At 49.8% G+C, this 22,412-nt stretch overlaps 1 protein-coding gene across 1 annotated transcript; it reads right to left on the reverse strand.

The window, feature by feature from the left end:
• Positions 1-403: 403 nt before the first annotated feature.
• Positions 404-17,386, reverse strand: Igfbp5 (insulin like growth factor binding protein 5). The gene is made up of 4 exons (XM_075952034.1): positions 16,264-17,386; positions 6,235-6,464; positions 5,492-5,611; positions 404-4,860 (listed from the first exon to the last, which is right to left on the reverse strand). The coding sequence occupies exons 1-4, from the start codon at positions 16,595-16,597 to the stop codon at positions 4,729-4,731; spliced, it is 816 nt and encodes a 271-aa protein (XP_075808149.1). The 5' UTR covers positions 16,598-17,386; the 3' UTR covers positions 404-4,728.
• Between the last annotated feature and the right edge of the window lie 5,026 nt (positions 17,387-22,412).

A 22,412-nucleotide genomic window follows, 5' to 3' on the forward strand; every position in this document is an offset into this window, starting at 1 on the left:
CTCGTAAGGGACTGGAATAAGCGACTGAGGAACATTCTGGAAACGTCTTCCTTGGCATCTTCTCCAAGGAGAAGAGAATGGTGATTTGTCTAAGGGTGGGGTAGAACACCGCATTTGCTGACAGTGATGGAGATTAAATTATAGCGACAACCGTAGAACACGTGTGCTCATGGTTCCGCGTGTTCTGGAGCCTCTCAGCAGCTCTGTGGGGTCTCACCCGTGGTACTGGGGTACAGAGTTCATGGAGATGGCAACTTAGAATGGGCGCTATCTACGAGGACTGGCTTTCCGCCACTTAGGGACCCTCTGGAGGACACACAGGTCCGGATCCTTTGTCCCCCCTCTCCTGTTGGCAGCCTGGGTTCTCACAGAGCCCTCTGCCCCAGGAGGAAGGCGACGAAGCTAACTGAATGCATAACTTTATTAAATAAATGCTTTGTCAAGACAAAAGACAAAGATCAAGGAGTAACATAAATTATAAGTTGAATAAATAGAATACAGCGATTTTCACTTCGCAATAAAATGTGAGATCTTGCGATTTTTCCTCTTTTTATTTCCTTAAGTACAATACGCTAGACAGGAGCTGAGCCCTCCCACACGGGGGGATTTCTCTCCACGTTCTGCTTGTCACAAACTGGTTTGTTGCTTTATTATTATTATTTTTTCATCCGTTTCACCAGTAAAAAGTATAAGCATTTTTTTTTAAAGTTGAAAACAAAAAGGAAGAGAGATCAGAGCTATGGTGTCTGAACAGAATACTACAAAGACCTATATGTGCTGTGGTTATTGCTGTTGTAAAAAAAAAAATGAAAACAAACAAACCAAAAAAAAAAAACCCCAAAACAACCGGTAGACGTCTCGGAATCTGAAGGAGTCTTGTCTGAACTGTGCTATCCGGCGACAGGCTACTACTGTGTGACGGTGATGGTGCTGGAGATGGGGCCCAGACTGGTGCCTAGGGACCAGAGAAGTGGGGTGGATGGATGCAGGGCGGCTAGGGACCCCTCCCCCTCCGACCCTCCACCCTTCTTTCCCCCATTCAGAAAGACTTAAAAGAGAAGGCCAGAGTCTGGGAAGTGGCTGACGCCTATACTCCATTAGAAAACCAAGAAAGTATGTTGAAAGAGACAAAAACCTAAAAGGGAGAAGGAGGCAGAGAAGGAACGATGCAAGAATCCTTGCACTTTAGTGGTTTGAAAACAATGACAGTTCAACCCCCCAGGCTCCCGGTGCGAAAAACCTTGCTCTCTTCTGCCATCTTTCTCTTGAAAGCCGGAAGGCTAGAGGGTCTCTTCTCCTTGTCTCACCACTCTCAAGCTGTGGTAGCCACCAAAGCCCTCTAGGGGTCTAAGTGAGCGGAAGGACTGCTACCCTGCCTGGGAGGGGCAGGGGGTTGGGAGGTTGCCATAGCAACCTGATCTTCTAAGGAGCTTGGTGGTGAGGGTGTTACCATGGAGATGATAGATGGTGGTAGGAAGAGGATCTTGGAGGGAGAAGAGAGAGGAGTGACCACAGGAGGTCTCCTCGCCTCCTGTGGGGGTAGATGTTCCCAGGCCTTGTCTGTCTAGGCCTGGCCGTCAGAGAAACATAGCGTCTTCTCTTCCCCAGGTTCCCTGCTTTGTTCTGGATGGGCAAGACTGTCTGGGGTGGAGAGTCCATTTGGCTAGGCCTCTTTCACCTAACCTGGCAGGAGTGGGGGGAAGAGAGCTATCTTTCTTACTGCTTGAGTGAGGCATTTGTCAAAAGAGAGGGGAAGAAGCCTTCCAAGGGAGAGCGGGGTGGGGACGGCAACACTTAGACCTGTGACTGTGGACAACCCAAATTAGAGGCTCCTAGTGGAGCCAAGGGCTAGCCTGGAGCCAAGAAGCTTCTTGCTCAGGGCATGGTGGGATTATTGCAGGCCTGCCTTCTCTCCCTGTGGCGTGGAGAAGGTCAACACTCCTCTCTCCGTGGCCCCATTTCTTTCTCTCCTGGGTTCAGCCAGTCCTCCCATTTGGAAGGTTTAATTCCATCTGCCTGTTAAAGGCAAGCTTCCACTGGGGAGAGATTAATTGTGTACACATGGCTCTCCCTATAAGCAGTAGAGAGACGTCCAAGACTCCCAAGGCTGAACTGGGGAAGGCCAAAGTGTCTGTACAACGTCCTCCATCCGTTTCTCACAGCGAAGAGCCCACGGAAGAGGCAGAGGCTCATACAAGGTCCAGCAAGTAGTGGGGTGAAAGGAATACCCCCCCTCTCAGGGAGGGGAAGGTGAGTAGGCAGTTCCTGGCTCAGTCTTTTCTTAGGGGGAGGGGTTCCCCAGTATTTGCTTTGCAAATCCCAGTCATATGACTGCTCAAGATCCGGAGAATAAAGGCAGAAAGAAGAGCATCATGGAGAAGGGGTAGGATACTGGCCTAGGACGTACTCAAGCGTGAAATGGGGGCTGGGGACATTGTGCGGGGAGATGGGTGCACTGGCCCTGCAGGTCTGATAAGTCCTTGTATTGCCATCCCCATCAGGCCCTTTGTCTTATGAAGATCAACTACCTCTTCCATTCCCAGCCAACCGTCCTGTCCAGGCGCTAGGAGACAACCCCAAGCTCCATGGCCATCTGTTTCCCAGGAGACGACGTCGTTTTGTTTCTTCGCTGCCCCCTTTTTGTTCTCCAAGTTCAGCACTCGAGGGGGCCTCTGCTGTGCCATGCTATCACGAAAGAGCAAAGAGCTGTGTCCGCAGGGGCCTCCTGTACCAATGTCCTATTCCCCTCTCCTGCCGGTCTGTCTTCAGTCTTCGAGGACAACCCTAAGAAGTCAGCGGACAATGAAATCTTTCTTGGATCACAATCTGGCGGGCCAATGACAACAGCCATGAATGAAGATCTATGCCCGATGGCTTTATTCCATCCTCCACCTCAGAGAGGATGTGTTGCCCGGGCAGAGTCGATGGAGCACTTTAAAGATTCTTCAGTCTCAGTCCCTTGCTGTGGGCTGAAGTTGACCTGAAGTTGTGGTGTCAGAGGCACATCCTTTTGCCCCTCGAGTCTCAGTCAGGCTATTGATCCTCATCTCCATCCGTGCTTCTCAAGTCTAGAGCCTGCCTCAACTCCCCACCGTCTGGGCTCTGTGATTCAACTGAGTTCTCTTCTGCCTCAGAACCCAACCCCTCTCCCCCCATTTTCATTTCAAATTCCGCAAGGTTTATTAGCCGGGAGAAGCCAAGAGAAAGTCTATTGGTATTTCCCTCTTTCCATCGCTTTCCTGTTCCCCTAGTCTCTGCTCCATCTTCTAGCTCTCTCTGTGGATGCCCCAACCCCATTGCCTCATCCTTGGCCACCTCTCAGGTCAGTTTCTTTCTGATCTGTCAGCCTGGCATCTGAGGGAGGCCTTCAAAATACAGGCAGGATTTCTGAGCAGGTAGAAGGAAAGGCCTGGGCAGGCCCCAGTGTGGGAAAGGGGATCTGGTGGTTTTATGTATCATGGTGCCTGTCAGTTACTTCCTGAGGGTGGTTGAGATGGGATGACTTGGGATGTGTATTTGATGCACCATTGGGTGCCGGCAGCTCTCTGGCTTGGTGGATCCATTTAAACACTGGTTGGGAATCATGAGAAGATCTGACACCGTGTCCCATAAAAGAGCCAAATTTGTAGCTCACGGGGACCCAGAAGCAGGCAAAGCTACAGTTCTGGCTTGTGTTAGTTGAACATCGATTTTCCCAGAATGAGGAAGGAAGATCTCCAGTGCCCTAAAGAAACTACTTTGAAGAGGTAATGCAAAACTTTGAAAGAAAAGAAGAGGGGGAAAAACATAAAGAAAATAGACTTATATGCCTATATATGTCTACATGGAGCCTTGCAGGGAAGCACAAGCCCCTTTGTTTTCTCCGCCTATCATCCTCCTCCACAGAGGCTGCTGGGCCAGCTTTGAGTTTAGTGAAATCAAGGGCTGAAGCCACAAGTCTCTGGATGCTTGCTGTCACCCTGGGAAATCAAGTCTTTCCAGTGTCAGGGACAGGTACTGACTTCTAAAAAAAAATCTCCATCAAGAGTAAAATTTGCACACATATTGAGTTCACTCATCCGCTTGGGGAAAGACCTATTGGCAATCACTCAATTTCCTTTGTTGTCAGATTGATGGAACGCATTTCAGTGTTTATGAATTTGGGGGTGAAACCACCTTGCACTGGTAAGAGAAGAGGAGGGACAGGGTCTATCCATCCCCATAGCTGGCTGGAGGAAGCTATAGACCCGAGAGAGAGGCACTGATACATTTTGTGGTTCCTTTTCTCCCCCATACCAATCAAACCTGGGTGTCACTGAATGCCACACTTTTGAGTGTCCCTGCCTCTCTCTGACTTCTGTCTAGGGCTGGAAGTGAAGGGCAGATCCAGCCTGATTGCAGTGCCTTTTCTGTCTCATTGTTCCTCTTTTTCTCTCTGTAACCCTATCTGTCACTTGCTCTTTTCTACACCAATGCTTTCTTTCCAACTCTCGATCCCTCCTGCTTTTTTTCTCGTCTTCCCTTCTCTGTCCATCAACTTGCTTCAAAAAGAAATACATTTTCGGAGTTGGTGTGGGGAGTGTCTCCTTAGCCCTTGCTAGAGATTCCGAGGTCCTCAGTTTCCTCAAATATATATGCGTATATATTTCCCCTAAATGAGATGAAATGAGTGGCGTCCTGGGGTGGAGGGAGGCGCTGGCTGGAGCTGGGGCTGGGGGGTAGGAGAGGGGGAGGACGGGAGGGGACTCGTCACTCAACGTTACTGCTGTCGAAGGAGTGGCACTGGAAGTCCCCATCCACGTACTCCATGCCCGGCAGCTTCATCCCGTACTTGTCCACGCACCAGCAGATGCCACGTTTGCGGCCACGGGAAGGCTTGCACTGGGGAGAGAGGCAGCCGGCAGTGAGCTACTGTACCCTGAAGCCCCCTTCTTTTCTAACTGTGTTCCTACAGTTGAGAATCGAAAGGGGTACACGCTTAGCCAACTCTTGAGGTTTTGGTGTCTCCACCGCGTGGGAGAACTCCGAGAAATTGTTAGTCCGCGCACCCTGCCCTGGAGTTGGCCCTGCCATCTCCCGTTTGTCATCCACTTGGGGACCACCAACCTCACACTCTCCAGGGGTCATCAAGAGAGGACCCTAGCCATCCAAACAGGAAACATTGCTCTGTGGCTCTATTGCGTACCAGACGCAGTTTAAGAAGGGTCACGTGACAGGAATTCTTCTAAGAATTTTGTCGGGATGTACCTCTTCTTCCTCCCCCTCAGGGTGGTGGGCACTGCTAGTCTGCACAGGGGCTTTAAATAACCAGGGCAAGGGGTCACAGCTAGAAGTGACAGGGCCAAGATATGCCCCAAGGAGATCTACCTCATAACTTTACTTAGAGTAGGGGTCCCCTCTAGGTTTGTCAAGGTCATCCAGTTAGAAATGGCAAGGGCTTGGAGTTCACTCCAGACCCGCCAATCAGAAACGCCCGAGGTGAGGTCTGGGAGCCTGGTACAGGGGCACGTACCTGCTTTCTCTTGTAGAATCCTTTGCGGTCACAGTTGGGCAGGTACACAGCACGGGGCACCATGCGTGGACTGGCTTTGAGCTCCTGCAGGGACGCTTCCATGTGTCTGCGGCAGGGGCCCTGTGAAGACAGGAGGGATGAGAGGGCTGGCGTGACTCGAGTGGAAACCACTCAGGTGTGCAGGCCTATGCACCACGGGGGGGGGGCATCCAAAGGGACTCCGGGAGAAGAGCTATCGCCTCCATCAGCAGCTAGTAAAGCTATTTCTTCTTCCTCACCTGCTGGTGCCTTGGTTGTACAGTAAGCCTGTATGTAGGCTGGCACAGGGCTTTTCTTTCCCGTTTATCTTGCAGGTCACTCACCTTCAACTTTTCTACCCTTCCAAGCAATGAAGACACAGGCTGTACTCTCCAGACACGCTAGGATAGTGTTCAGCTTCTATCTGGGACCGGCCATAGCTCTAGGGGTCATCACCTCGTGTGTGTTCACTCTTATACTAGGTACTTTCTTTGAAGAGCTATTTCTGTTTCCACTGACTCGGATCAACCCGCAGTCTGGATAAATAAACTCAAGTTCTCAAAAGCATCTTCCCAAACTCTCAGTTGAACCACCATGACTGCATTAGGTCCTTTGATTGGTCTAGCCTGAGCACCCTCTGAGGCCATATATGTTCAAGTAAGGTGCAGGCGCGACCACCTTGTGGTGGTGGCCAGGGCAGGGAGGGGAGAATCCCTAAGACTCACTTGTTCAGATTCCTGTCTCATCTCAGGCGCAGGGACGACTCTGGAGTGGGCAGTGTTCTCTGCGCCTCCCACAAACTTGGACTGGGTCAGCTTCTTCCTGCGGTCCTTCTTCACAGCCTCGGCCTTCAGCTCGGATATGCGAGTGTGTTTGGGCCGGAAGACCTTGGGGGAGTAGGTCTCTTCAGCCATCTCGGAGGTGGTGGGTTCCTCATGCTCTCGAGAGTCTCTCTCTGTAGGGAGATGGAGTGAAAGAATCAGCTTCTGAGGCCAGAGAGCAGAGTCTAGAAGCCAGGATGTTTGGACTTGGGTATCTAGGGATGGGAGCAGTAGAGGGTGGAGACCATGCTGAGGACTGGGAGACTGGAGAGGCAGAAATATGGGCCCTGGAGAGGTACAAAGTAGATGGAACCCAGAGGCCTCCTCCCTCCACACTAGCTCCCAGCTGGCTCCATGCCATGCACTGGGCCCGGGAGGCTGGGCATTACTCAGCTCACTGAGAGGGGCTGACAGCTGGCTGGGACCACACCAGTTATATATAGGAGCAACTTGGTGACAGAGTCTATACTTAGCTGACTTATGACCTTTAGAAAAAAGAAGTAGGGCTTTGTTTACGTGTTTGTTATTCTGTGAATGCTGCCTGCCTGGGCCATCTCAGTACATATTTCCAGTAAGTTCTTTCCTCGTTGGGGCCCACCATTTCCCTCTGAGCTCCCTGACCTTGCAACCTCAATAGGTTACGAGTGGGAAGCCTTTAGATCGCAGTCCCCAGGTGGTGTGCTTAGGGTGACCCCCAAGACCAGATGTAGGATCAGAAAGGGATGGGGGCTCAGATTCCATCACCTTTGCTATTTAGATACTCAGAAAGGAAAAACGCCTTTGGGATAGCCCCAAAAATAATAAAATAGGGCAAAGGAAAACCCATAACCCTCCCTCAGATACCTGGAAATGGCGACAGCTAAGTGTCTTGGATATGAAAGAGAAGGGGGAAAGAATTCAAGGAAGTTGGGATGAGGGGAAACTCATAAGGAAAGAGGAGTTTTGGGTTTTGGAGAAGACACTGTTGGATGTCTCCAACCCCCAACCCAAAGGGAACTCTGGTGTGAGCGAGGGGAGGCATCTGGAGATGGTCAGAGAGCAGGTGACCCCAAACTCCCAAGCCTAGGTTCCTCTTGGGCTTGGCAAGCTTAATGAACCGGGCATCCATTCTTGCTAGGAGGAAGCTGCTAGAATTTTTATTTTCTCATTGATCTAGAGGATTTCATTGGTTTCGGAGAGGAAGAGAAACAGCTACTGGAAAGGAAGATGAAGGGTCGGGAGTACATGACAGTGCCAGGCAGGTTCTCCCCAATCAAGTTCAGCATGGGGATTTCAGACCCTCCCCTTCTCAGCCCGTCCCCCTTCCTCAGTGTCTGACCCTACTGTATAAGAACCTGTTGGGATGGCTAATTCCAGGCGGACTGCCGAAGGTGGAGTTTAGTATTCTAGAGATTAAAAGAGGATATTTTGGGATGAAGCCAATTTTCTTGTGGAACTTGGGGACAGGAGGAGGTGTGTCCAGTCTGCAGTCTCCGAGCAGATGGAAAAGTAGAAGGGGAGATCTTTCTTTAAGGGCTTAAAGGACTTTTGCAAACTCTGGGCCTCATTAAGTCTGGGCTCCTGGGGGTGCTTACACTCCTCCAATTTTCAGGCTTCTTGCTTTTGAAGAGCAGGCTTAAAATTTGGATGTGTCTCCCACTTTTTGGTGCCACTTCACCCCACGAAAGCTAGAAACCTATTACTTAGGCAGTGGGAGAAGCAAGTAGCAAAGATGTTAATCAGTGTCTTGTGGTCACCTGCAGACTCCAAAGAGACAGTGGGAACTTAGAGGCAGACCAGGGCAGAGTCAGAAAGATTAAAGGACTGGCAAGCAGGCGTTGAAGTTGAACGGGAATGCCAGCACCTGGCTCAGCTGCCTTGTGGCCGAATCATAAAGAGGATTTTATTTTGGGAAGGTTTGGATTTTAAATTAAAAAAAAGAAAGAGAGTCCATGGGTCGCTTCACAAAGAGAAAATAGACTGAGGTTGCTGAAGGGATTTAGGTGGGGTACAAGAGAAAGTTTCCAGGAAACTACCATGGCTTTCAGAAACAAGCAGGGTTATACCTCCAAGTGGCCAGTAGGTGGCGCAGGAGACCGAGAACCCCTCCCACTTGTGCGCAATTGCAATGGACTGCGTATTTGCATGGACTACGCAATTTGAAAATTTAGCCCTCGGGTGTCTCTCCTTCCTGCTTGTTTGAGGCTCATCAATCCCTTCTCCCTCTTTGTGTGTCTTCAGCATGCACTGAAAAGGTCGGGGGATAGACAAGGGAGAACTGTGCCGGAGTGGAGGACAGCGTGGGCAAGACTCGTTTGTATGTCCCACAGTTTCTCAATCTGTGACTGGAAGGTGATCCAGAGAAGAGAAACACAGCCCAGCTCCCCCCCTCCCTCTTGAGGCCACTGGGAAAGGTTTCTGCAGAGGATGAGAAGGGTGGGGTGCTCAGGGTTCCCTTCCCAGAAGTCACCGCAGCAGAACTTTTAATTTCACGACCTGTTCCAACAATTAAGAAAGGGTTTGTGCGGGTCAGTTTTTATGCTATCCCAGTGTTTACCCTGAGGTCTGTTCTGAGTCTACTTATGGCCAGCTTTGTAACGTGCCCTGTCACACTGAGTTCATCTGTTCAGCCTCCCCTTCCTATCACTGTGGTACCTCGGGGAGGGGTGGGGGGTGGTGGGTACATCAGCCTCTCCCTGTGGTAATACATACACACACGCTTGCACGCACGCACGCACGCACGCATGCACGCACCCAGACTCTCTGCTGTTCACCACATTCCATCTAACACAGTATCTCTCTGGGAGCAGGGCTGGTTTTAAGGTTGCAGAGGTACCTCAGGAAGGGCAGAATTTCACAGAGCATTGTCATGTACACACCCAACTTTTCTAAGACCACACCCCAGCAGCCAATGCTTTCTTGCAGGCATCTGACACTTCACCAATATATGGAGACACGTTCTGGGCTTCCTGGGACTCTCACGCTTGCTCCCTGTGTGGGCCCTAAAACCTGGCGTCTTAAGGGAGCACAACTTTGTCCTTTAGCCTCTCTTTCCTTGGATAGTAGTCAACAAATGAGTGAATGAATCTGCCCCCAAGGCAAAAAGATTTGGAGGCTAGAGGCACTTCTGTAATAGAAATGGGACAATCTGTAGTTTAACGACTGCTGTGGGAGGCCATGGCAGTCATGCCCCTGCCTCAGAGCACGATTACCTTGCTGCAGGGAAGAAAGGAGCCGGGCAGTGTGGCTGAGGCTTCTGTTTGACTGAGACTGTGCAATCCGGGAGCCAGAGTGGCTATTTAAAGGAACAAATACCCAGAGGGCCTCGGGTGTTCTCTTCACATTTCCAGTGCCCCACGCCGCCCGCCGGCTGCTACTGTGCTGGACCGTGCGGATACAGAACACTTTCATCATCGCGGTGAGTTCTACTAGATAGCACTGGCCCAGGACACTGAGCAGTGAGTGCCTGGATAGTGACAAAAATAGGCTACACGCTCTGCCCTCCCTCCCCCCTCTTGCCTCGTCTTGTTTCTCAGCCAATAGGCAGCCTCCTGCTCTCTGCGGCAACGCGAGGCTTGTGGGAGAGCCAGAAACCGGAGGCACATTGTCCCCCAACATGTTAGACGTGTTTTGGTCTCCCCAAGTCTGACTGCTTCCCAGCTGCAGATGGAGACTAATTAGCTCAGTTGCACCGTGTGAGCGCATTTGCATACAGAGAAGGGGAGGAGGGATTCTGGACAGAGACCTGGCCCACAGCGGCAGCTGCCTGGCCCCAAGCTCTTTCTGGAAGATCCCCGAAGACACCATTTTCTTTTCCACTGTGGTCAGTAATACAGGCTGTGTCCAGGGATTTTAACAATCAGAATAAGGAACTGAACTTCCAAGAGGAAAACAAATGTAGACAACTGTATCCTAAGGGGGAGGAGGGCCAGCGGGGTTCATTTAATTTCAAACAGCTTAACCTTAAATTCTGAAACAGTTTGCTCACTGGAAATGTCTTAAGTATATTTGGAATGACATACCATAAACCTTATGACCCAAATAAATACATCTGTCTATATATATCTACATATAGGTGTATAATATATATTATATTATTCTGAAACAGTGTCTAAATTGAGGTTTTATATTCTAAATATAAAAAGATGGCATGGATTTTAATGATAGTATATAAAAAGATATTGATGATTTCCTTATCATTATTTGGGTACATGTTAAGATGATAATATTTGGGTATGCTCTGCTGAAATATTAATTTCCTCTGTTTCATTTTAACCTTTAAAAATTTTGGATGCTGGGGGCTGGAGAGATGGCTCAGAGGTTAAGAGCATTGCCTGCTCTTCCAAAGGTCCTGAGTTCAATTCCCAGCAACCACATGGTGGCTCACAACCATCTGTAATGCCCTCTTCTGGCCTGCAGGCATACACACAGACAGAATATTGTATACATAATAAATAAATATTTAAAAAAATTTTTGGATGCTAGGCTTTTTTCCCCCTCCCTCCCTCCCTTCCGCCCTCTCTTTCTCTCTCTCCTCCCCTTTACCCTTCACTCCATAAATTCCACACTCAAAAAAATTAAAAATAATAAAAATTGTGGCCACTGGAAAATTAGACATTACGTATGTGGCTTGTATTAGATTCCAGTTGGATGTGCTATTCTAAAGACTCCTGAAGGCAACACACTTCTAGTGGGGAATAGAGAGCTGCCACAGCCTTAATGCTACAGTTCAGAGTTCAAGTGACTGGAGCCTACATAAATTCACAAACGGAAAGAGATCCTATAAGGCTCTGTTCCGAGTGACATTCCCCCAGGGCCTAGGATTTGACAAGGAAAGGCTGTCTATCTGACAGTCTAGGCTGAGGACTAAGTGTAAGGACTATTTGGTGGAGCCTAAAGGCTCAGCGGGTGGGTCCTACTGGGAAGATAGGCTAGTGTCATTTGCCTGCCTCCCCAGCAACCCCAAAGGGAAAGGCTTCCTCAGCCTCTGGACAGGTGGGGATGGGTGGGGATGCATCTTGGCGTAGCCTCAGATTAACCTCAACCCCCATCTCTAACCTGTCAGCAAAGGCTGGCCTGCTGAGATGCCTGGACATATCTGGATGCGGGTTTTATCAGCATCTTTGGTGGATGATCCTCTTTCTGATGTAGAAATCCTATAGTAACTTCTGTCAGCCCCCCCCCCCCCCCCCCGCTACCTCGCTGGCGTCCTACCTCGGATCCTGCTTGCCAATTCCAGAAAGACCTGGGCTATGGTTACCACGGGCCTGTTTATCACAACCCAGGTTACCATGGGCAGTAGACCACTGAGGTCCTGTGTTCTCCAGAGAGACAGGCAGCTCAGGCAGCCACAGGGCGGTAAGGACCTGCCCGCCACCTCAGAAGAGCTCCTTGCATTCAGGAAATGAGGTTTGGCCCACAGACCTGGAGGCTGTGCCATTCCTTCAAAGCCCGACTTGCTCACTTCCTCTGACCAAACGTGGCCTGAAAGGGGGGCAGAAGAAACCCTGAGAGCAAGAAGGTATTAGAGACCCTACTTTTGGGTCACTCCACTGCTTCTCCAGCCCACAAAATAGAGCGCCCCCAAGTGGAGGGGTCTCCTTTCACTTTCAGAACACCTACCACTGGAGGGTAGTATTCGCCAATGCTGGCCTAAGGTCTGGGCTGCAGGTTAGACCAGGTCTAGGCAAGAGCCCTAGTGATGACCAAACAAGCCAGAATTAGCAAGAGTGCCACAACTCCCAGGGAGGAGCTGAGTTCAAGTCCTGACCACCAGAGATCTTGTCTTGGGCAAGGGGCTTCCTGTTTCGGGTCCCAGAGTCCTTATTTATAAAGTGAGGGCCTTAGCCAAGATGGTAGCTGCGGGCTTCTTTCAGTGTTAATGTTCTTTAGCCAATATCCAGATAATCCCTGGAGAGATGCTAAGAGACAGTTAGGATACGTGGCTGGGCAGGAAAGCATAGAAATCATGGCTGGGGAGGGAAGCAGACATCTCTGCCGGCTTCTTTGGTTAGCGGCTGCTTTCCTTTTGCAGACATGTGGCCAGTCTTACTGCCTTGAACAGCCTGCCTGGCTTGGAATTTAAGGACAGCCCTTGAGAATTGCTGCTTTTGCCTAACTGGTAAAAGTGCAAACCACAGCTGAATAAAACCCCTTCCACTTGCCTGTTTGTGACTCATGGTAACCACCCCCCTCTGGAGGGGGTGTCCCTTGTTCATACTTGGTTGTATATAGCCCTTCCAGCTTCTGAGTATGGTGGCTCTGGAGGGTCATAATGCCTTCTTTAAATTTTACCTTTTCTCCCCATTAACTATTTTAAGGTTATCGGCGCCGACTGTTCAAGTACAAAGTGAAAATTCTTTGGTAAATCCCCCCTCTCATCTTTCTCCTCCTCCCTGAATTAAGAGACCAGGACGGAGTCCAAGGGATTCTTGCTTCCATGGACTCTGCTCCAACTCTCCAGTGACCTCTGGCTGGAGGGTGCAGCTGCAGGTCTATCTGCTTGCTTAAAGGCTGAGAACTACAGCTCCCTGCTCACAGGGGATGCCTCAAAGTTTGGGGAAAGGAGAGAGGGCAGGGGAGAGGAGGATATTGAAGGGGAAAAAAAAGGGACTTGGAAAGAAAAGGAGCTTCCCTGGGCCAGCTGTGTTGGCTGCTCCAGGCCCTGCTGACATAGCAGAAAGATGGGGCAAAGGCAAGCAACGTCAAGTTCAGCACGGTTCCCAGCTCTCCCTCCGTTCTGGTTGGCCTCAGCGTAGCCGGCTCTCACAGACTTGCTTCAAAGGGAGGGGTGCTGTGGGACGGGAATCTGGCTCCCTCAATTTTCCCTGATCTTGGTCAACCCAGACATGGATCTGGCCAAAGATCCTTGCTCTGGATTGACTTCAGCGTGGCATTCCGGACCAGGGTTGGCGCCGAAGCCAGGTTGAAGTAGCAAAAGCTGACTTCATTTTCATTTGCGTGATGTCCCCTCCGCTTTCTTTTCCAGAAGCACGTTTTAGGTTTCTCTTTGCCTTATTTCTCAATGACAGGATTGATATTCACAACCCTCTGCTCCCTGCATCTCAGATTTCAAGTCTCTAGCCCAGGAGACACTGTCCAGACCCTCCAGTGTGCTGGGCTTCTACCACCAAATCCAGAGACCGGTTCCAGACGCTGCTCTCAGAAAAGCCTGGACCTTCCTTGACCCCCTGAAACTCACTTTTATTTATTTCCCTTGGCCCTAGAAACTCCTTTCTCCCTAGTCCCTTCAGCCTCACGCACACTGCCCTCTGCTTCTCTAGCTCTCTGGCCAGGCGTGCTCTTAGCAGCGGGCGATCTCTAGGCCACGCCCTCTTCAGTTGCCAAGCAACGCACCCAGCAAACCGCTAGTCTCCTCCTGCCTGTGCACGCCTCCCTCTCCAGAAGCTTTGGCTGCCTGCCACCTCATTCTCCTCCGCTCCTCACTTCTCATTCTAGAAACACACTGTACTGGGGGTGTTACATAATGCAAATAATATATGAATATATAATATGTACTTTTGGTTGCATACCAAATAAAAATACATTATATGTATAATATAGCTTTCACCGAGGGAGAAGAGGTAGGTCCAAGCTCACACTACTCCGATTTCGATGGTGGGGGAGGGAGCTTAGGGAGAAGGAATTTTTTCTAAAGGACCCAGAGGACACCCTCCTCTTTTCACTACCCATTTTCCTCTCCTTAAGAATGACGTCATCTTTAGCGTTTTAGGGATCCAGCTAATGGCTCTCGGGTTGAATGATCTTCCGAGAGCTGGTTCCCATCCGGGAAAAAAGCATCAACCTTCGCCCCTGTGGATAGCAGCCAGAGAGCAACCGCAGCCCGCTAGGCACCTGCCTGAGGCGGGCTGGGGTCGGAGAGAAGCGTCGTCGTCGTCGTTCTCTCTCTCTCTCTCTTTCTCTCTCTCTCTCTCTCTCTCTCTCTCTCTCTCTCTCTCTCTCTCTCTCTCTCTCTCTCTAAGCGCGCGGGCACGCAGGCTCATGCACTGCGTTGGCTTGGGAAATTGGATGCTGCCTCTCTGCTGGGCTAGCATTTGCGCTCGCGCGTGCGCACACATCTAGCCCAACTACTCCCTATCAGTCACGTGGTTAGGCAAATAAAAGTGGGGCCGGGCTACTGCGGAGTCATAACTTGCGCACTTAGGCTGTGATGGGCTTGCTAGCCACAGCTCTTGTCTCCAAGCCAGGTAATGGATTCCTACCGTTTCGGCGGGCAGGAATGTAATAAAAAAAGATAACCCGGAAAAATCTGTCTGTAGGGCTTCCGCGGTTTGTATTTCCCCCTCCCTCTCATGATGCAACTTCTCGGGACAGCCAAAACCTGCACTTCCCAGGGAGAGATGCTGAGCACAGTCCTTAGGTCCTTACTTTGCATTTTAAAAAATTTTAAAAAGATTACAAAACTCCTCACGTTGGAGTGCTTGTGAATCAGGGAGGACGGCGGGCCGTGAGAAGGCCTTTGTTTTCATTGTAAGGAACTGCACCAAATAAACATTTAGCTAAATTGTAATTCCTCTAGGAGAAAGTCAATAACTGTTCATCTCTCCGAGCCCAGATTTTGTGCATCGCTGATCAAGTAATATATATGTACATATATGTTTATATACGTATATATGTACATATGTGTGTATATGTATGATCAGATAACTCCCCAAAGAAACCTAGCTTGAGGCAGAACTGTTCTGATTGAACAAGCAGCTCTGTCAATCATTTAAACCATAGACTCCGGGGCACACAGAACTTGGAGGCGGGGCAAGAAGGGGCGGGGCAAACGCAGTGGTGACTCCCCGTGCACGGTCTTTCTGTCTCTCTCCGCCCCTTGAATTTTGCATTCTCCGTTTCCAGGGCCCCTCATGCATTTAGCCACACTCACTTTCAGTCGGGGTTAAGTGATTGGTGGGGGTGGGGGTGGGGATAGGGGTAGGGGTGGGATGCTAGGGTGGAGTGGAGTGGGGAGAAAGGGAGGGGGGATGGAGAGGGCAAGCATCCACTGGGATCTTGAGGACGTCTTCACCCCACACCTCCCATTACCTCTCAAACCTATTTCCACTTTATTATCTTAGGTAAAATCTGAATTCAGAAGGGGGAAAAATCATTAGGTTCAGGGACGAATATTCAGCACAGAACACCAAGCTCTTTTCACCCTCCACCCCACAGCCCGCCCCAGCACTTCTGTAGCGGTCATTCTCTTCCTGGGAGGAAAAAAGAGACACGGTTTACAGTCTAAGGTGTTTTATCATTGATCATAATCAATCATATCAATTCAAAAACAGCAAGTGTACATGTGGGTGAGGTTCAACACCTCTACCCAAAAGGTACGAGTTACCCAGATGTAGTGTGCGTGTGCGTGTGTGTGTGTGCTCACGAGTGCACCCCTGACCAAGTAAGAATGGACGGATAGATAAATCTAGATGCAATGGGATGGGGAATGGGGCTTGGAAGGATCAAGGTAGAATTAGCTCCAAAGATGGGTAATTCATCTTTAGGCCCCAATTAAAAAAGACCTTTTAACAAAAAGATTTTTTAAAGTTTAGGGAGAAAAGTATGGGGGTGGGGTGGAGACGGTTGGTCATTTAACCTGTTCTTTTTCAGAGTGGATGCACGGGATTTGGACTTTGAGATTCAATAGGAGCTCGGAGTCAGGATTGCCACGAGTTAGGAGTGGGGGAGGGTCGGGCTGGGGTGGAGGCTGAGATCGAGCGCAAACTGTAAGAGGTTGGGTTAGACAGACGCCTAGGATAGCAGAATCTGCCAGCGCTCTAAGTCCGAGGTGCAAAGACCCACCCCATCTATTCCCAGGAGTTACCCATGGTTTAAACCACTTGCTGCGCAAAGCGCGCGGGTCCCAACCCGTCCCGGCTCCCCACCCGTCCAAAATCCCCCCACCCACTCTCCACCCGTGTGCCTTGCAACTGGCACCCCGGGATCGCTCACCTATCTTGGTTTGCTCGCTATAGCTCTTTTCGCTGAGGCAAACCCCGCGGCCATGCAGCAGGGCGTGCAGCGGCTTCTCCTCATCCTGCCGGGGGAGGCAGCGCAAATCTTGGGCACAGCGCTCAGTGTAGACGCCACACGACTGCCCCTCCGCCAGGGCGCAAGTCATGCAGCAGCCGCAGCCGGGCTCCTTGACCAGCTCGCAGCCCAGAGGACTGGGGGGACACATGGACAGAGCTTTCTCGTCGCAGGGCTCACAGTGCACGAAAGAGCCCAGGCCTTGAGCCGGCCCGGCATAGGCGGCCAGCAGCAGGAGGACCGCGCTGAGCACCATTTTCTCCGAGTCTCGCTTTACCTCGGGGCGGGGCAGGAGAGCGAGAGTGCGTAGAGAAAGGGGCCAAGAGGGCGCCTGGAGATTTTTTTCAAATCTCTTGCAGGTAGAGCAGGTGCCCTCCCCCAAACACTTGCAAAATACGAGGCAAGGAGGATTCAGGTGCCTGCACGCAAGTCACAATTGCAAGGATTAAAGACTTGCAACAGGTTGGGGGTGAAAAAAAAGAGGCGCGCCAGGTGCACGCAGAGTGAGCGGAGACCTAGGAAACCCCTAGGTGGGATCGGGTCAGAAATACAGGGGCGAGCGGCGGGGGGGGCGCACAGAATTGCTCACCCCAAAGCAACAGAAAATATGAGCTTGGAGGCTGTGGAAATGGGAGTGATGAAGAAAAAATGGATTTGGCTTATTTTTTTTTTCTTGTTGCTTAAAATCTAAAACGCACCCCCACTCCTCACCAAGCCTCCGCTGCCAGCTGCGCCGCTGCCGCAGAACAGGTAAGAGGCGTCGGCGGCTGCCAAGAAGATGGGGAAAATGTTGAAATCAAGAGAGAGGGGAAAAAAAAACGAACAAAAACCCAAACCTCACCAAACCTGGACCCTAACACCTCTGGTCTCCCACTCTGCCACCACCTCTTCGGAACCCGCAGGTTCTGCGTGAAGCCCGGAGAAGGGTGCAGACCGAGGAGGGGGGGATAACGAAAAGGAACAAAAAAAAGGAAAAAGCCCAAACAGCTTTGCAGCTCTTTGCTAGCTCTTTTTACCCCCCGGCAGAAGTTTCCAAAGAGACTGCGGGCTCTGGTCGAGCAGGCGCTTTTAAATAGACGGCCCCTGGCTGCCAGCCAGTTGTAGCTGCAATCTGAGCTCCCCAACACCCAACCCATGCAAGGATGCCAAGGAGCTTTGCAGCAAAACTCACACGGGGTGGGGGTGGGGAGAAGCCTTCTAGACACACGGAGGCTCCCCTTCGCTCCCTGAACAGTGCCCTCCGCCCCACGGAATGCACGAACAGGGCTTGGGGCACAGACTAGAGCTTCAGAGAGCAGGGAGAAGGTGGAGGGAGGAACAGGCAATAGTAATCTTCGTGAGCTGGCTGAATACAATGGAGTGGCTGGGTTCACCCACAACTAGCCTGGACACTGGCTGTTAGGACGCACATTTTCTTATTAGCCATATGTACCCTCCCAACAAGTCCTTTCCAACCTGTAGGAAAACAAGCGTCTAAGTGACCACTGAAGGTTTGTGTGTTGTTTGGGGGATAGGTAGTGAACACTAGCCGGTGAGGGGCGTTGAGATGAATTTAAAAAGAGGGAGGAGTGGTGGGGATAGATCCCTCCCTCATCAAAAGTCTGAAAAATGGATTAAGATAAGACTTTGGTGGAGTACTGATTTTAGTTACATTCAGTGGACATTTTCCTTCATCTATGTAGCTGGCCAGGGAAGCTTATCTCTCTGTGTGTGTGGTGTATGCGCCCGTGTGCGTGTGTGTTACATGCACTGTCAAGAAGGGGTACCCACCCGGCTTTGTTGGGAGCAGTGACTGAGATAGGAAGAAATGCTGTGATCTGTCAGCATCATCTGGTGTGTCAGGTGTCCTTCCCATAGACACCTTAAATGTTCTTCTAAGTGGAAGGAAGGCAGACTAGCGATAATCTTGGGGTTATCGAGGGGGTACTTTTGTGGGTTTGTTCCTGGAGTGATCGGGTGCCACACTGCAGGAAACCTTGTCTTAAGGTTAATGGTGCAAAAGAATAGAGCTCAGGGGTACACAGTGGCAGGACCCTGGGACCTGATCAGGAGAAACCCTGACCCAGGACCTCACGGTGCTGCTTGAAACCCCACAGCTCCGTTGGCACTAGGGACCATTCTTTCCTTAGGAAAACGAAAGAAAACCGAATCTTTGAAAGAAGGGATATGATAGTCTTAACTTCTTTTGAAAGTAAGTTTGACCTAATAGGTGGGCTCCAGACTGCCCACCACAGACCAAGAAGAAACGGTCAGGTGACCATCTCTGGGGAGTCCTCAGGGAGGGGCTCTCCACATTCTCCAAGTCCCTTTCTTCCTTGCTAAGTGCTCCATTCTTCTTTTAGAAAAGGGGCTGCATTTCATGAATTTTGCCACTAGACTGCACCCTTATCTATGATAAGAATTCTTCTTGGAGGACTGCTTTTAAGAAAATATTTCCCTTGCTAGCTCCGTTTGGGAACATCTCGCCCAGTGCCGTTCACACTCCCCGATCCTGATCCACGTTCTCAACTCTTTGTTTTCTGAAAGGCACGTTTTAAAACAAGCCTGAAGTCTAAAGTTTGTGCTTTTACACCCATTGCCAAAGAAGTTTTAAGTGTTGGTTAAGAGAGGGAGGAAGAGCTGTGGGCAAAAAAAAAAAAAAATTGTAGGAAGGCTGTTCCAACTGCTTATCTCTACTGTAGGAGGGGTTGGTAAAGCAGGGAGCAAAGTAATGTTGAAAAATTGGGTTGAGATATTTCAGAAGCAAAAGAGATCAACTGTTATTTTCTCATTTGAATCAAGTTCAGGCAAGAAGAGTGGTAGGCACACAGAAGGCATGGTATGGGGATGGGTTCAGATCAGCTTGAGGTTATGTTTGAGATAAGTTAGAAAACTAGGGTGTTTTTTTTTGAGGGACCATAAATTACTCATTTCCTGTCATCCCGTACTCTCAAAAGATGACCTCCAATGACCAACTTTTTCTTTTCTCCAGCTCACTTCTTGTGGCTGGAAAATACATCGCATGAAGGCCAGGAAAAGAGGAGGTGACGGTTCATAGAGAAGATAGGTGGGTAGAGAGAAGAAAGAAGAGACAGGGTGGGGAGCGGGTCCTTGGGCAGTGACAGTGAGGTCATGGGGAGAGACTGGTGGGCTCATGGGGATAAAGCAATGAAAGACTGTGTTAAGCAACAGTGTTTGATCTCCACTTCCCAAAGGGCAGAAGGAATTCAGAGACAGGCACTGCTGTTCAAGGGCATTGGCTGGGTTCTTGAGAGGAGAGAGGAGAATGAAGATCCCTCAGCATCCTGGGATTGTCTGCAGGGATTTTGTCCAAAGAGAGGGGACTGTTGAGACAACTTTTGTGCTCAAAGTCCATATGTGACATTTGTGGTTGGGATTGGGCATATGGGCCTCCTACGATTCCATTCTCTCTGCCTTCTATTCCAGAGGCTCCAGGCCCTTTACAGTTACCTTTAGAAAATGGGAGTGGGATGGGGTGGAATTGGGAGGGGGGGTTAATACCAACAAGTGTCTTTGAGATGGCTAGCTTGTTCTGATCAGGTTCAAATCTAGTTTTACTCCCAGAGACAGTGGCTTAATTTTGCTGCCATGCCCTTCCTTGATTGTGTATAGCTGAGCTCTGGAAAGCCTCTGTGATCTTCTTGGAGATGTCAGAAGTTAAATATCATCCACTGTGTTCCACCTCCTCTAGGATCACTCTCTCAAGAATCAAGTGATGATTAGAACCGAGCTTCAAGAACTACGAGTGAATGAAAGATTTGTGCTGTTTACCTGGACAACTTTCAAAGGGCAGAGGACACATTTTAGTTCATCAAGCTTACCAGACCTCCATAAGCTGGCTGTTTCTGGAAGGTCTTGGCGTGATTTCAAAGCAAGGATGATGTCTGCTAACAGGGTTGGGAGAAGCAGGAGAGGCTTGTTTACATCGCTGGTTCCACTTTCAAGATCTGGTCACTGACACACACACAGACCAGAGCATGTTAGGCACACTCCTGCCGCTGTCACATCTGGATGCCCCTCTAAGGTGAACAGGCACCAAGTCCTCAAGTCCCTCTCCGGTGGAGAAGTTCGGCAGGATTGAGGAGTTCAGGGCAATGGAGTTTCTCAAGGCTGCTTTGGTGTAATGACATCCCTGAAGGCTAGGTGGCAGAACTGATACATCATTGAAAACATGCCTCCCTCTCTTCAGGCAGGGGAAGAAGAAGCAGAGGCTAATGCAAGAGTATTAACAATGGGGTTAGATGCCTGGGAGAAGCAAAGCCTTGCACAAGGGACATCCTTGTGTGCCCACACCCTGTGGGTACATTTATATGCTGACAAGCCTGCCCACTGCTTTTGGTGTTAGTACCACACCTACCTGAGCTACAGAATCATCCATATCCCACTAGCGAGCAGCTGGCTCTTCATGTTTTACCCTGGAGACAAGGTCCCTCCAGCGTGGACTGTGGTGGCTTTGTGTGCATCAACACAAGCCCTAGAACTTCTCCGATGAGTAATTAGAAGGTGATCGCCATCAAAGTGCATGGCACTTTCCCCCCTTCATATTCTTTAAAGTGTTAACTTGCCCGTCTCACACAGTCAAGACAGAGAAAGTCACAGCCGTCTGCTCGGAACACTTTGCCATTGCGGCTGGGGACTTTCTCAAGAATGACACGGTGCTGCTGGGGTCAGTTCACCTGCCTCACCCTCTCCCATCCTCATCTGGCAGAGGCAGGGGCTCCCTTCAGATAGCTCTGTGTCCATTTGCACAGTGGATTTGTAGGTTTTATATGGCATTTCTTGTAGAAAAGACGACTATCTTGCGGGTCAAACCATGTGCTGCTTCTAAGTTCAAGTTTTATAGCGAGGCTCGCTGTAGCCAGCAACTTAACTGGAGTCGAGATTGACCCTGAGGCTGTGACTCACAGTGATTTGTATCCCTATGTGAGCAGTATATGCATTCACGGTTTTACGAATTGACGTTTAGAAGGCCCTGGAGCAGATCCAGGCAGATAGGGGCAGAGCAGAGCCCCATAAATACAGTTTGGGCCCAGAGCCCTCCTGCCTTCTCAGATCACGGGATCTGGCGTGTTTTTACAACGGGCAGCTCAGAAGCTGTGTTAATTTTGGAAAATGAGATTAACCAGGAAAAGTGATCCGTTGTGACTTAGAAGACAGGAGGGTGGAGAGGCCCTGCTCCAGGGGGGAGAGAGAAGCGGGTAGGGAAATGGAGTGAGAAGGGAGAGAAGGAGGGTTAACTGCTTGAAACAGGTTTAATGTGATGAGCTTGAGCTATGAAAAGGCCAAATAAAACCACAGAGCCTGCCGGGGTCTGGCTTTCATCACAGTTCAGTGGAAGAGGGGGGTAGAAGGGCCAACACACAGGGCAAATTTGTGCGAACTGGGAGAAGATGGCCTTCCTCAAGCTACCTTTGTTATTGTCATTGGAAAATGGTTACAAGGCAACAGATGTTGAAGTCTTAAACATAAATTCTGGGGACTGGAGAGATGGCTCAGCAGTTACCAGCCTGACCTGCTCTGACAGAGGCTCTAAGCTGGGTTCCCAGCACTCATATGTGGTGGCTACAGCTCTTGGGGACCCAGTGGCCTCTTCTGGCCTCTTCAGGCACCACAAACACATGCCCAAACCCCCATTCATGCACATTGTAATTAAGATAAAAGTAAGCCTGTAAATAAAGTAAGTTCTGACTCCTATTGTTAGCCTTAAAATTGTACACACCCTAAATTTGCACAAATGTGCTAAAGTCTTCATCCCAGAGCCAAGTTCACTTCACAAGTTTTAAAGAAAACTCAAGTCAACAACTCAAACAGCCATTTTAAAAACCAAACACTCTAGAACAATGCAATAAAAAAAAAAACCCCAAACAAAAAAAAACCCCATAAACAGAAGGGGAAAAATACCCAACAAAACACTCATTTGATGCTGAGGAAAGATTGCAGGAAAATATTAAACCTTCTTTTCCCATAAGTCAGCCAATTTGCTTCTGTAAGAGCAGAAAACTGTGTGTGCACTAAAGTCAGCGTGACTCTTAATGCGCTGTAGTCTCTATTCACACCACTGTCAAATCCAC

This window comes from Microtus pennsylvanicus, chromosome 17 (genome assembly GCF_037038515.1).
Source record: "Microtus pennsylvanicus isolate mMicPen1 chromosome 17, mMicPen1.hap1, whole genome shotgun sequence".
In the NCBI taxonomy this organism is placed as follows: domain Eukaryota; kingdom Metazoa; phylum Chordata; class Mammalia; order Rodentia; family Cricetidae; genus Microtus; species Microtus pennsylvanicus.

Bases quoted from the DNA above. Each gene is read 5' to 3' on its own strand.
- Igfbp5 (XM_075952034.1), bottom strand. From the start codon at position 16,597: ATGGTGCTCAGCGCGGTCCTCCTGCTGCTGGCCGCCTATGCCGGGCCG. The intron at 5,612-6,234 runs GTGAGTCTTAGG...CTGTCTTCACAG, and splicing joins TGAGACAGGAATCTGAACAA to GGCCCCTGCCGCAGACACAT. The intron at 4,861-5,491 runs GTACGTGCCCCT...CTCTCTCCCCAG, and splicing joins GATTCTACAAGAGAAAGCAG to TGCAAGCCTTCCCGTGGCCG.